The sequence below is a fragment of the Corvus kubaryi genome, unplaced genomic scaffold (genome assembly GCF_017639235.1).
Source record: "Corvus kubaryi isolate FWS band 111438036 unplaced genomic scaffold, C.kubaryi_AGA036_p1.0 138, whole genome shotgun sequence".
Classification (NCBI taxonomy): domain Eukaryota; kingdom Metazoa; phylum Chordata; class Aves; order Passeriformes; family Corvidae; genus Corvus; species Corvus kubaryi.
The window spans coordinates 9,855,221-9,871,033 of NW_024580672.1; the positions used below are offsets into that span (position 1 = coordinate 9,855,221).

The following is a 15,813-nucleotide window of genomic DNA, read 5'->3' on the forward strand; positions in this document are numbered from 1 at the left end:
CCCCCCCCCCCCCCCCCCCCCCCCCCCCCCCCCCCCCCCCACAATCTATTATTTACTGGTATCTAATGTACACGAGTAATAGTATCCCAAACGGAAGCCACTCCAGAACAACTGAGTTAAGTGACAGTCTAAAAAGGCCACCCTTTGCTCCCTTCTCATTTACAGTGCATATTTTCCTTTGTTATTTGCAATATATTTTAAGATTTTGTTATATTTATCAAAACATTTTACAAAGGGTAACCCAAAATAAATCATGCAAGTCAATCATCACAGCTTGCTTTCCCCTGTGATATCTTCGTTGCAAACTAGAATGGCAACATGCAATTCCCGTGTTTGGTCTACATGAAAGCAAAAGGGTCTATTTAGGGAAGAAGATCTATCATTAAATTTAAGAATTTATTCATATTGGTCAATAATATTACACATTCATAAAACTACGAGACCATGCATATTCTACTTTTACAAACAGCACCATTTTCTTAAGCAGAACCTGTAAAGTTTAAAATGTAACTGGATGCAATCATAAATGTTGATATGTGGTATTTACATACCTTATAGCATACAAAACTGTGCCATTAGGGTATATCCTTATAAGACGATTCTCAACAGTGACATCATGAAGAAAAGACCTTTTTGAATCAACTATGAAGGTATCTGGTACCCAAAGCATTTCCACGAGTCGACCATCTAAGCTCAAACTCTTATTACCATCAAAACAAAGTCTCTCATCAGTCCATCGCTGCCTTAGAAATATGGTAGCTGTATAGTCCTGAAAGAGAAAAAACCAACATTATCATGCAAAGAGAGGACGTGTTGTATTCTCTTTTACAGAAGTATATGGAAACAGCTGCTGGGCACAAACCGTGATTCTCCATGTCCCTGGCACTCCAGGAGCAGCTGTACTGAATCTTGTACTGCCAAATTTTCTAGCACTCGATGTAAGGTTGGGAGATTTTGTTCTTATGGTCATTTACAGTAAAAGCTGATGGCCTAAGTCTGGGGCTATAAATCAGCTGAAGTCATCAGAGATTTGTAAGCAGATAATCTGGCTCTGTAAACCTTTAAGTTTTAGAATGATTTATGTAAGTGGTTCCAAACATAATTTTGTTCACATAAGCTAATAAACAAAGAATTTTTTAAGAACACATGGGAAAAAGTTGAATAAATTCAGATAGACAAAAGAAGTTAGGAAAACAGAGAAGGAATCTTTTAGCACAGTTTCTCCTTTTAGCATCACAAAGGAAACAGTGGTACCAAATTTATCGAGACCTTGAACATAGCACTCAGTCCAATTCCCCTTCAATTTAGATATGCCTTGCAGTCCTACATTAAGATGACACTATTTCTTAACACTTTTAAAACAACTTTTGATTATATGGTGTGTTTTTATCAGTATTATAAATTCATATGAAGTTCTGACCTTATTTTCCCTTTCTAAATAGTAACCAATAATTACTAATTACTAATACACTCATATTGACTATCTGATTAGTGATTTTTTTCTTTTTATTTCTATGTACCAATGGAGGGTCTTTAAGTAGAAGAGTACATTCCATTTCATAGTTTGTTCAAAAACAAATGATACAAATTAAATTAAAGGCAGCTGGAATAAATCACTGCGTGACAGCAACAATAGAAGAGAAAAACAGTCTGAGTTCAGCTGTGTCTAATCACAGGGAAAGAGAGTGGCTTCAAAGGCACATGAATATATCTTTATTTTTCTGAAATGCATAAAGATTTAGATATTTCAGCTGAAAAATAAATACTGATCCACATGCTTCTCATTAAGATTAATACTCGGTAGCAAATTTCTGTTAGTATCTGTGAGCGGTGGGATTTGCAGCTGCATTTCTATGCTTATTACAGTGTTATAAACACTGTGTGTAGTGAAAAAGAAAATCCATCTCCTAACCCATATTGACTTCACAAGGAGACAGGCCCAAACTCATATTGCCAGCAGCTGTAAGCACAAGACATCAGCTTATCAACAGGCAGGATAAAAAAAGACTGCCAAAACTACAGTACCATATTTATTTCTGATATTGTATCAATGCTTGCAATATCCATACTCATTCCAACTGACACAGGACCATCTGCAAAAGAAAAGAGGAAGTCAGAACGTAGCTCATAATTCTTTAATACTCACTGTTCAGAAGAACTGGCTAAAAAATCTTTCAATTTTTTTTCTAAATGTTTAGAAGCTACCTTAAATATTCCTCAAACATAGACTATGCAAAAATTTTAACATTCCTAACCAAAATGTCATACTTCTCAGCTAAAATGTTTCTGGTTTTAAGAAACAGGCTTTATTTCTTAAACACTTCCTGGTTCATAAGATTTCTTTTCACCAGAAAAAAAGTGCGTTGGAAAATGTTACGCAATAAGGTGTGGAAGGCACAATCCCCATGGTACCTCACACTCTTCTGCTCTGAGGTGCAGAGCAGTGGAAAGAATTCTTCCAGCTGCAACATCTGGTCCATCAGATGTTGGTGAAGTAGGAAGTTTTACCTGGCAATGTCACATGGTTAATACCCAGGTGGCATAGCTGAGTGACTGTATTTACTGCCCATTTAAGAATTTATGGTAGATATTGTATCATTGCAATTTAATGTATTGCTTTTGACCTCTAGCAGGAAACTTGTGATTTAAATACTTGCATTTATAAAGGAAAACTTGTCATAGGCTGAAGGCTTATTCAGTGTGGTTAGACACCTTACCTAAGTAGTTGTTATTGTAATGTCAGTATGCTCAGATCCCCAACTCCTTATGAATGTGCATTTCACACTGTTGGAAGGAAGATCACCAGCTGTGCATTTTAAAATGCAGAATTTGTGCAGAGCTTTGATGGAAACATGACATTATTCCTGGTTGAATTTGTGCAGAATAATTAACAGAGTGATGGTACAAGGTAATTAATATTAAATCAGGCATCTTTCCAAGCAATTGAGAAGAAGAGAACACAGTACTGAGAAATGCAGAAATACTTTAGGTAAGGTCTCTGTAGCTGGCAGTGCCCCTATCTCACAGGCACACAGCTGAAAGCCCCTCTTGGCTCCTTGCAATACATTTTGTACAAATCTCCCATATGGCCCCAAATGGCATCCAGAGGAACATGGAGACCAACTCTACCCACATCGAGTAACACTAAAGAAAAAATGTGTCATGCTAAGACATAAAGGTTTATTAGTATTTTTATTTTTTCCAAAATATTTTCTATTTCTAGTGCATGTGTTAAAGTCATTAAACATCTGTCACCCCTGAAAAAATCTGTAAGTCCTTTGTTCTGGACCTGGTTGAAAGTTTAAATATGAAGCTCCAACTTAAAGCAGGACTACAGGTTTGCAGCACGCCCTGGTGGTAAAATGTGTGTTTATTATATACTATTAAATTATATGTTGGGTTTAAAAGCAAGTGTTCACATACTGAAAGAAGACTTTGGCAGTTAACTTTGGAACAAAATTGACTGAAACGCTCTCAGATCATTGACAGTTTTTTCTTCTGCTTCTTTCCATTCTTTTCATGTTTTGATACTCCAAGAATAAATTTACTTTTTCTCCCTCCAGGAAAAGCTCAACCCTTAGGAAACTCATCCCAGCTACCTGGGGTACAACAATTAATACTTACACTTACCATTGTACTATTACAGGTACAATATTGCCAGACTCAAAAGATATGTCATACCCTCAAAATCATTGAATTTTAAATAATGTGATTTATAATCCATTTTCTGATTTTTTTTTTTTATGTCTTCCTAGAGATTCCCTTGTATGACTGTAACAGAACGTATTATTGCCAACTATCACATGATAATTTGGGGAGAACCTCATCCAGCAAGGCACGTGTTTATTGACGGGTCATCCTAAGGAGAGGACAATGCAGTGTTCAGATGATTAAGCAGGAATCATGGCTGGGAACAATCAGACTCTTCCTATTATATCAAGATTTATTAGTAGAAACAACACCTGATCCTTGCTTAATAAGGTGATGCAGGTTGGGGAAAATGTTCATGAGCAGCAATTCATTATTATCAGTGCTAGGTTGTTACACATATGAGGGGAAAAGCTGACTTTCCAGAAAGATTACTGGAGGAGGAGTTAATTTCTCTGGAATCAGACAAACAGGACATTGTAGATCCCTTTTTCTTTCTATTACTGAGTAACACAACAGCATTTTGGTGTTGGGTGACTCCCAAGCACCACAAGACACCTAGGTCAGGTTAAGATGTACTTCAAGCTCAAACTGATTGAACACAGACCTGCCTTGGGTTTCAAGTGCCAGGGACTGGCAGCACAGTCACGGCAAAGCCATCCTGCTCCACTCGCCCCAGCCAACAGCTCTCACTGCCCAAGTGCACCCAGCCTGTCCAGCCCAGCAAAATGCAGTAGAAAATTACATCACTCCAGATACAGCAACGTGCTGTGTGGCAGGAGGTGTGCAGGAAAACAACAGTTAGGGAAAGGATCTTTATTAACACAATACAAGATGCCGAGAACAGCTTTGCTCCAACAGTTAATTAAACCAGAACAAAATTAATGGTTAAATGCTGATTTCTTTTTTGCATGTGAGGATAAATGTTTATTTAGTAAGGCACCATAAATTGTAAAGTATTAATAATAGAATGAGTCTGCTCATAATTATTCACTAGGGCTTCCTCTGAACTTCCTCTGAAAGGTCTCCTGTTGACAGTGTCAAAAACTGGGCAGCAAACCAGATGAAGCAGTCAGTTCCTACATTTCCATATGTTTGGCAGAAGTTGTACGTATAATGACAACTTCAGAAGAAATTTACCGATCTTCAGAAGAAAACTGGAGTCCGTCTGTCCTGCATTAGTGAAGGGAATCTTCAAAGCATGGCAGATCATCACCAAAGGGAGTGCCTTGTTACAGAAGTGGCTGTGCAGCCTAAGCAACACTCGTTCTAATTTTACTGAGATTTTTGTACCGAGACTGTTCCTCTACGCCCTTTACAGATATTCATGGTGATCCCAAATGAGAAAGCAGCCAGAAGAGTGGCAGATAGCATACCTAAAAATTAAGTTTGGATCACTGCAATGATCCCAGTCTGTAGCAGCAGAATAAATCACCACAGTGTCATGTGTGTACCTACTACTGCACTGGATCAGCGCTATCAATAACTTCCAGTGTTGAGCTGATAGAATGAGCCCTTTTCCATTTAGTTTAAGAAAACTCAAAATAACTCTGGCATTCAGAAAGGGCTGAAAAGGAATGGCTTTTTGGAAGAATGTCCCATCTTTTCAGCAATACTGGATAAAACATTGCAAGTAAACAGAGAATTAAAAGCAAAATTATCACTAGAATAGCTCATTATAGCTTCCTAAAAACCTCATTTTGTCTCCCTGATTTCCAGCTTTGCTTTGGAGTATTACAGAACTCTTACATAATGATACATTATGCTTACATTTTTTCAGTGCATTTAACTTCCCTCCACAAGACATCTTTCTTGACAAATAGTTACACAAAGAAAGTGGACAGGTTAAGACAGGCCTTCTGACAGATCTCAACCGTAATTCTTGATTTGAAGGCATCAGAAGACAGACCCATTTCTAGCATGAATCAGTTTCAATCCTATTTGTCCACATCAATAATTTTTAGACAGTGATGTTGCTTTGCTGGTGCAGTTTGTGGACAAGACAAAAATTGGTGGGGACCATATTAATAACAGCTTGTTAAATTATTTGTCAAAACCCCCATATTTCCATACAGCCAAATGCAAGCAATTAATGTGGGGACAAATAAGACAGGCAGCACATACAGGATAGGAAACTATCTTGGCAAGCAGTGCCTTTGAGAAGGATTTAGAGGCTGTCACAGATAATCGTTTTAACATGCTCTCTCCATCTTATGCTTTGGCAGCAGCACTATTTTAATGGGGAGTAATGCACAGAATTAAGGTATCTTGCAATCTATTCTGTACTGGCAAGACTGTTATGAGATGACTGTGACAAGATTTTTTTTCCACATTTAAAAAAATGTGCAAACAGCAGACACAGGTGGGTTGGCAGAAAGAGAAATATTCCAAAAGACAACAAAATCTGGAATCTTAATATCGAATTTTGTAACATAAAAATCAAGCATTGTTTACTCAGCTCCTCAAAGAGAAGTCAGAGAGGTGACTTGTCCAGTGTCAAAAAACGTGTGTAGCAGTTAGTTGTTCATGTGGTTTGGCAAAGCAAAGCATGGTCCCAGTTTATGGAAACTGGAGACAACAGGAAATTTCAAATAATTTGATCTTTTTATTATCTGAACATAATCACTGTTCATAATTTAGAGTCTCTAGAGAGAAGCCTTTGGAGGGGTAGGAGAGGCAGGGCACAACCCCAAACCAAAACCCCAAACTCTCCTGCATGGAGGAAGCTGGGCTTCGTGGCAATAGGATTCTCATAGTGTCTCTTAGTTCCCTGGGAAAGGAGGGAAAATCTCCATTACCATGTGTATGCTGAAGTTTACATATTCTGGGCTTTTTGCTTTTTCTGTAAAGGATTCGATGTTGGCTTGTTGGGACTTAAAATAGTCTTTAGATGATGGTTATTTGGCATTGCTTTCACATGTACCCCGTGAGTTTGCCTCACTAAACCAAAGGGTGTTAGACACAGCTAACATTCTGATATCTCCTTGTTTCTTTTGTACACTTCTGAAGACTAAAATGCCTTCTTCTAATTAAATATATAGAACTTAATATAAACAACATTTGAGGAAAAAAACCATGGTGACTGGTCTTAGACAGAAGTTTGGACTCAAAAATTCGATTTGCTTTAATTTAAAACTTAGGACTATGAAATGTATTACTCATTATGAAGCTAAGGAAAATAATCTTTTAAATGTGATTTAGAATAACTGATTTAAACATGACACTTTTCTGTACCACTTGAAAGCAGCTTCCATATTCAAATGTACTTAGCTGTGACCTTTTCCTAGTCTCTTTTTAATTAGAACACTTAAATTATCACATTCAATCACAGAACAAAATCTATTTGTATAAAATTATTTACAAGATTTTATGCATCCCTTAACAACTCTATGAACCTGGTCCAAGGCTCACTGAAGTCTGCAGGAACTGCTCATTAATTCAGAGAGTTTGGCACAGCACCTAAAGCTATAAAATTGATCTACATGGCTCCAGCAGAAAACCCAAGGTGGAAATCTACTTGTATGGCTGAGATAAAGTGTGAGGGTAATGTAGCACATTTAAGGGAAATAAGTGTTGATTTTTAAATCTCTTATGCCAGCTTTTCTGTAGAAGTATTTCATATATATCTGTAAGGGTAGGATAGATACTATTGCATTGAGGACTAATATCTACTAACATTAGCATAGGAGTATTTCATATTCCAGTCCAAAGAATGGCTAAAATCATTCTAGATTAGGGGGCTTTTTTTATTGCAACTTTATTGCAGCTATCTGTTCATTTTATGTAGACTTGCTTGATGAACCAGCTCAAAGAGGGACATTAAAGTGCTATAGATAAGGAAGGAGAACATTCTTAATAGCAGCATTCAGATGAGGTCAGAGCTAAATAACCAGTCCAGCTGAGACTCCTCTGTGCTGAACAGTGTGTAAAGTACCCTCACAACTTGGCAACTGGTATGTGCCACCCTCCACAGACAAACATGAAACACTCAGCCAAACTTGTGGGCAAGCCTCTGACATACTAAGACTGGCTTCAACTACTCCGACTTTGGGCTCCCGCTTTAGGTGCTTAGAGATGGGAATGACAATTTGTGTTATGCATGAATGGCAGCATTTGCACAGCAAGGGTCTGGAGGGGTTACCTGTGTGGGAGGAGATGGCTAAAGCAAGGTGAGATAAATTCAGAATTAAAACCTAGAAAAGCAGTCGATTCAGTCCATGCAAGGAGAGGAGAAGACAGGTTTTATGTTGTTATGCAGCCACTGGACTCAAATGAAAAAGATCTTCACAGTCCCCTTGTTAATGACACTACCCAGGTTGGGGTATGTGGTTGGGACATTTCCAGTCATCTGCCAGTCCTACCACGAGGACCAAACACAAATTAATAAGCAAATGGAGTGCTTATTAAACTAAAAACTTATGAGCTGCCATAAATTTTACTTGACTAGTAAATATTTCTGGTTTTTCTGGCTTTAGGAGAAAGGAACTGTCATTTTATGAATGTTTGTTTATACCTAATGCTTTCTTTCAGGATAAAACCCCATTTTGCTAAATATTGAGGAGTTCATTGCCACTGATTTTGCAAGAGCATGATTGTATTTTGGGAGCAATCATCACTTCAAAAACCCCCATTTCCTGCCTGAAGAAAATTTTCAAGGACAAGTAACTTGGAAATTATTTTAAATGAGATTATTCTAAAATTTAAGCTCACCTCTGGCCCTCACACTTGATAAAAATCACATTTCAGGGTTCCATTATGACTCACTAACATTAAGCTTAAAGCACTGTAGATGCCAACAAATAATACCATCTAGTTTTATGACAAATTCCTTCGTGCATATTTCTGTGTGTATCTAACTGCACAATAAACAGAAATAGACATATTTTTGAAAGCAAAGGAATATTGGCCAAAACTAAAGAAAAGGAAGCCAAGTGCCTTGAAAAGGCTGGCTTTGGCACATTTTAGGAGGATATTTCTGGATATCAACATACACATACCAGGTTCCCATTTATGCAAATCCTTTCATTCAAGACAGCAACCATACATCATCAGGTGCATATCCATCCTCTTCTGTTCATGTTTCTAGAAATACAAGTTTCCTTCTCAGAGTACATCAGCACTGATAGGTTACACAATCAGGACTGTGCAGGCTTTTACAGTATCTGGTGATGTCTACCAGAATACTCAGTTTATGTTTTTAACATGCATTTGTTCATCAGCCTACTCGAGCCTAATCAGCTGTTTGACCTTAACTAAGTGGTCTGTCTCTCACTATTAACATGCAAATATCATCCCAAAGAAACAGAATTTGGGGGGAATGGTGCAGGGGGAAGTCACAGAAGAGGTATCAATGACTAAATTGCTACTCTGGCTTCTTTAACAGCTGTGCTGCAGCCATTGATGTTATTCTGAGTAAAGCCAGTTGTATCAAAATCTTTCTAACCAAGGACAGACACAAGGTACACCAGCTGCAGGCAAAAAACCACCATATAAATCAGGAAAATATTATGTGGAATCAAGCTAGCATAGCTGTGGTCACACAAATATATTCCACAGGTTTGTTAAGCTGAGGATTTAGGTGCTTCTGAGAAGAGCAACAGCTTCTCTTGGGCCTGAATCTCATGCAAAGTGTAGCCCATCAGTAACAGAGACGGGTCAGGACTAGGCTGATACCACTCCCCAGCCCAAGCACACATTCCTCTATAACAGGGAAAGTGATCCCAAATGATCTCACAAAAAGCTACAGGTTCAAAAATCAGGAGGAGCATTGCCTGAATTATCCTAACCTGAATTACTCCTACAAAGTAATTTCTCACAAAACCACCAACCCTGCATTTAGAAGTGGCATCAATAAAATGTACTTTTTTCAGAGTGCCATCTCATTCCTGCAGCACTAGGGCTAATAAAGATCCATCAAAGATTACTGAGGCAATGTTTGCATGCCTGAGCTGTAGTGAGCATATGCAGCAATGCTGGCACTGTCTGGAGGTGCGAGACTGGCTTTGTGTGTGACACAGACTTGATCTGTGCCTGAGCTCCTCTGGGACTTCTAGGCAAACACAGAAAGGCCTTAGCATCCCTCTGAAAAAAACATCCAGGCAAAAAAATACCTATAGCATTGCTGTGATACAGCTGGGGAAAAAAGATGGAGAAAAGGGAGCTTTGTAAGTGAAATGTGCTTTACTATTGGTCTTAATTGCTCTCTTAGGATTTTGAAATGAGACTCTGTTGTCTACCAAAGCACATTCATCATGGCAGTGCCAACATATCTCTAGTACTAACATGAGGGAATGAATAAAATACATTAATGACCACTGAACACATAGCTATTTTACATAATGCATCATCTCCAATGAGAAAGGGCTAGTTTATTTATTAAAGTTACTTATATTTTGCTGAAAATGTCCTTAGAGCATTAAATATTTTATAGTAGTTGTATCATCAGCTAAGATAACTACAATAAAAACTAACAGATGAAATAGTTTTCCCCTTTTTGTTCACCCTAAAATACAGGTATATCTTAAAATTGTTATAAATGGATTCGGAAACAGCACATGATGTGGAGCATCCATATTGAACCAGGTATTTGAATGGCAAGAGGTAGCAGTATAGTCTTAGAAACTCATTAGTCAATCATTTTTTAAGCAGGATATAAATAGATGTAAAATATTTCATTTGACATTCATACCTCTAACATTTCTGAACATCTAGCTTAAGAACTATTGCCTAGCATTCATTCCTCAAGTTTATTTTCTGGCAGACACAGGGTGCTGAGCTTCTTTTCAACATTCAGAATATTTTCTTCTTCAGTGTTCTGCAGTTTCTCCGGGAAGAGATCTTCATTTGTATCTCCTCAGTATTTCTGATACATGCACTAGTCTGACTCAAACAAGGGAGATGTTTTTCACTGAGATTTCTGGTGCCTGACTGCACTGCAGGGCAGTAAAATCAGCCTTGATGCAGTAGACTGTGTGGGCCTTCCATTCTGGTGACCATTGCCTTCTGATGCAGGGAACTGACATTTTTGATTCGTTTTCCCTTTTCAATTCATTTTCTCCCCATAATTTTTCAGTAAATCTGTTCAGTGACCTTTAAGACCTGAGGCAAGAATCATTTATTAAATAATTCTTTTGCAATCTTACATGCTGATGCACATAAGACTTTGCATAGTAACATGATTTGCCTGTGCTGTTATGAACAGCTTGATATATAAAGCTTTCAAATCTTTAATCAAAGCTTTTTATAGTTATTATTTAGGAAATTAGAGGAAATTATGCTTTTAAATAGGCAAGATGTTACAGCTTATTTCATGAGGGCACACGTACAATGGTAGTCAAGTTTTCTAACGGAATCCGGAAGTTTAGCTTGAGAATACCTGGAATATACAAGTTTCACCTTAGGGCACAAAAGCTGTAAAACTCTATCTTATTGTATTGCAGAACATGTATAATGAGATTGGTGGCTGTCAGAAATCAGAGGAAAAAAGTACAGAAAAAGAACTTTTGCTCTCACTACTGAATTTTAGACACCACATTTTGTTATGACTCAGTCTTATTGAAAGAGCTTTTCTACTTACTATCAAAAAATGGACGTAGATACTTGTTGTACCCTTTTATTATTTTTTGTATTGTTGGAGGTAGAATTTCACTTTTTCCTTCGGTTTCAGGAATTTGCATTGACCTAGAAAGAATTGAAAAGGAGGATGTTTTAAAAGGACATAATCAAAAGAACAATATTCCATAAAATATCAGATTTCATAATCTGTGTTAGCCTCTCATTGGAAAAGAAATCACTTTTATACCTCAAAGTCTATTATTTCTTAACACTCTATCTGACAAACAATCTTCTTTAATACTTTATCTGTAAACTGGGCATTATGGTTATAATCTAGGAATGTGGAAGGGATGCTTATTGTTTCTTTCAGCATTTAAAATTAAGCTTCCCTTCACATAATGAAATACATTATATTTAGGTCTCAGAAACAGAAACCAACCTCAGAGACTAGTGCATAAAAACACTCTTAAAATTCTGCTTTCACAACACAATTTTTAAACAGGTTACAGAAATAATCCAGTTGGGCAAAATCAGTGAAGCATAATGAGAATTCAAGTAGTTCCTTTGTTCCTATGTTCAGAAGTCATATATAAATAATTACAACCCATCTCTGCCTAACCTCGAAGGTGAGCACCCCAAGAAGGTGAGCAGGGTGTGCTCTTCAGAAATTAAAGCACAGATGGTACCAACTACTTGTTCCCAATGATTTGAGAAAGGTGGGGTATGAATTATGAAGGTGAGAAGCACATAATTGATTGACTCAGCGAAGCCCAGCTGGCTGCAGGCAGAGGCACTGTCTCTGCTGATGGAGAGCAGGCACCCATATAATCACCAGGAGAAGGGTCTGTGGCTTTTGCCTCTTGCTCTGGGCATGACTGGTCCCTAAGAGTGACCAGCTCTCCTACAGTAGGTGCAAGAGATGTAGCTGAGGTGATTTGCTTCTAGCAGAAGGCTCTAAGAATAAACCATTAGGTAAAGGGTTACCAGTGTTTTGTGGTCTTTCCTTATAGTGCTAAATCCTCACCAAATTTCTTAGTCTCTGTTTTTTCTAGAGCTGGTCCTGAAAACTCTGCTTGCTCTTCTGCATTATATTTCTGGGTCTCTTGTAGCTTTCCAAAGCTTGATATTTTGATTTTAATTTTGCTGTTTCTGAGAAAGCTTGAGTCATTTTGTCAGGACACTGACACTTTCATCCACTTGGAATAATCCAGTATCTTAAACTGGCAAAGCTCAAATGCTAACATGATCTCACTGAATACACGTGGCCAAATCACACTGTGGTTTTAGATGTGGTGTCCACTGGCTTCAAAAGCTGCTATTGCTGTTAATTTTTTTATTCACCAGACCCTATTGTCACAGAAGTAGCTGTTTTTCATTAGCTGCCTTGTAGCACAAGTATCTCAGCTATTTGAATAACCATTTTTTTCCTTTATTTTTTCCTGGATTTTATTTCTATATTGCCAGAGAATGATGTTGTTACTTAAGCATACCCTTGAGTAATGCCAGCATTGAAATAAAGACAGTTTATCCTGTAAGTTTTTTCCTAAAGAAACAAACACAGTCATGTTGAATTGAGATGTGAATATAAATAAGAAGGCCAGTTTTATGTTGCATTAAAGTTTTAAAATTGGAAATGCATTTGAATGTAATTAATTTCTTAAATACTGGACTTGGAATAGATGTCTCTCCTTTTGTTAATTACATACAAATTTTAGCCAAGTGTTCAGTGAGCTGCATGAGTTTAATTTCACAGCTTTACTGGATTGTTCTTGAATAAGTTTTACATGTTGTGAAATGTTAAAGGAAAACTTGTTTCTTTTCTACTGCAAGGGTATAACATTGTTCTGCTGATCAGTATGCAATTGCAGAGTGGTCTGGTTCATTATCATTAACTCCTATTTTCTAAAACGTATCTTTAAAAGTTTTATGGAAGTCCTTCCCTTAAATGACCTGTGGTAATTCATAATTTTCCTTATTAACACATGATGTGTAGCCTCTTATCACTGGTCTTTTGAGTTTTATGGTTAAGTAAGCCTAGGAAAGCTGTTGTGCTGTAATTGAGGCTGTGAATTAATGAGGCATGATCCCCTGTGTGCTGTTTGGCCACAAAACCTCAGAGAAGTCCTATCATAGCAAGGCAATTAAGTGAGAGGAACCTGAGGCCTCCTAAACATGAGTGAATGGTGTTACCACCCTGCTAACTTTGGGGGATCCTCAGAGGCAGCTTGTCAATGTTGAAAGATAAGGAACCTACAGAGCTTCTGTGCCTTGAGTGGTTTGGGGTTTCTGTGTTTTAAGGGATGATGCCCTGTTTCCTTTAAAGTGCTCTTTGATTCACATGCTCCACTCACAGCTCAGCCACCATGAGCTCACAGCTGCACACATGTGCAAAGGATAAAGTAAAAGCTGAGGCTCATTCCACTTATGCATCTGCATCTTCTCATCAATGCATCAAAACATCTCTTTTAACCTATATTTGTGTTAAATATATGTTTTACAGTTAAAGGAAGCTGTATGTTAATACATATTTCCTGATGTGTGCAAAATACCTTGGCATGCATCTAAGCATGGAATTGCCTTGCAACAGGTGTTCCAACTGAGGAGTGAATTGGCTTTTACAGAACAAGACTGTGGGTATATAATTATTTTTCAGCTGAGAATATCTATCTGATCTGGGCTGTCAACATATAATAAATGCTTTAACTCATCAGGTTCAATGCCCTCTGGTTGCTTTTATAAAAGCTGAATTATAATTATTTCTTTTCCTGAGTCATTCTTGTGGCTCAAAAATGGAGAACTTTTGTGGGCTTGGCTAAACTTGAAAGGCACAACAACCGCTTGTTATTTAAGGTACTTTCAAGTTATTGTCTAAACAGAATGGGGTAACTGGAGGGGGAAAAAGGAACATTTGCCCTAAACAGTAGCATATATCACTGATTTAAGCAATAGTACAGTCTAGGCACATATAGGAGAATATTTTTTCTGGCTATTTTTTGTCATAAGTTATGTATCATGAAAGAGACAGGAGCACCTTAGAACTGCGAGAAGATAAACAAAATGCCAGATGCAGTCTGAACAACCTCTTGAAACACTCCCCTCAGGAAAGCAAGAATAAAAAAAGGTTTTTTTCAGGCAATTCACTGGAGGGCGGCAGGCTTACAGATGCAAATAAAGGTGTTATTTCTGGTTTCATACTTGTGCTCAATGATACAGGGTTTTATATGGTCTTTGCAGATAAACTGTAGCAAAACCTACTACATCACTGATTAATTCTCTGCTCTGAAACACAGTACTGTCACCATTTTTTTGTTAAATGGCGAGGTTGAAACTGTAGCATTATGTTACCAGATACAAGAACAAACGGGGGAGCGCTCTAAGTGCGCTTAAGCTCAGCAAAAAAACCAAAACAAACACATTCCACAGAATTTTCTGTCTCTAATGCCTTAAACCCAGGCTAGCATTCTTTATGTTAAAAACACCCTATCTGAAACAAGTGGGAACCCTTCTGCAGACCAAATAGCACACATTTACTTAAGCTGATTCCTGGTAATGATAAATTTGCCTCAATTTTGTCATTACTATTTAAAAAAATAAAAACAACAAACTTCTGGGAAGGCAATCATCCAGGCAACTGCCCAGATATGTGATTGTAATGAAATTTAGTGTTAAGTAAAGTGAAGAAGTGTCATCAGGCAGGGAGAGATAGAAAAGAAAAAAAACAACCTCACAACATTATTGATTGTAAATTATTCAGTAGAAGAAACTCTCTTCACATGCTGGGCAGGGCTTATCTAAGTGAATGTCTAAGGGACCACTTGGCAAGAAATCATGGCCCTTGCTTTGGGTGCACCTTAGCCCTTGGGTTTTGCTTAGAAATATTTCCCTGTTTCAGTGCCAAGCAGGATAATTGTTGTTTTAAACAGTGCTTTCACAAACCCCTCCTGATTTGTGTACTGGAAAAATGAATTTTTGTACCCAAGCATCATCTTATCTGTGAGAACCAAGGGCCAGAGCTGCTTCTCAGCCTGTCTCTGGATTTGGGTAAAACAGGACCACATCAGCTCAATGTGCACTTGTATCCAAGCACTTGTACAGGAGCTCTATGTGCACATAACCCCCATGGATGCTACTCAGGAATGAACTGCCTGTGCTTCTGGACACTCGCAGCCAGATGAAGCTCTAAGAGGAGTCACAAAGTCTGCCTGATAATAATGAACTGTGTACCACAGGCTGAGCTCCTGGGGGAATTTTGCCTCCTTGTTGCTTAAGTGCTTCTGAAATTGTTGGTCTCTTAGCAGTGTTTTATTATTGCTAAGCCATGAGTCATCCACTTATTATAGTGTGGCAAGTCACAGCTGATGAGGAAGGAAGGTGGAATTAGAACAAATGTGTATTTTGGACAAAGATCTCTTCATAGGACTGGAGAAGGTGGGGGAGGTGGATGCTTTAAACTCACTTTCAGGGGACTGTTCCACCTGTCCCCACTACTAAGAGAAGGCTTTATCTAAATGTGTGTTTGCACAACCACTTGAATTAAAGCTCAGACAAAATCTTATTGTGAGGAATTTACTGCGAGATGAAGTAGGTTAGGCAATTCTAGATAGATAATTC

General features: G+C 37.9%; 1 protein-coding gene across 3 annotated transcripts in view; it reads right to left on the reverse strand.

The window, feature by feature from the left end:
* LOC121660087 (gamma-aminobutyric acid receptor subunit pi-like) overlaps positions 1-15,813 on the reverse strand; it is a 47,089-nt gene that overhangs the window by 22,316 nt on the left and 8,960 nt on the right. For 2 of the 3 annotated variants that reach the window (XM_042019070.1, XM_042019067.1), the window contains exons 3-5: positions 11,225-11,328; positions 2,026-2,093; positions 552-769 (exon numbers count right to left, since the gene is read on the reverse strand). In XM_042019070.1, coding sequence (XP_041875004.1) covers positions 552-769; positions 2,026-2,093; positions 11,225-11,328 — 390 coding nt within the window. Of the gene's footprint in view, positions 1-551; positions 770-862; positions 986-2,025; positions 2,094-11,224; positions 11,329-15,813 lie in introns of those variants that run through there. The other variant, XM_042019069.1, reaches the window with a different exon arrangement.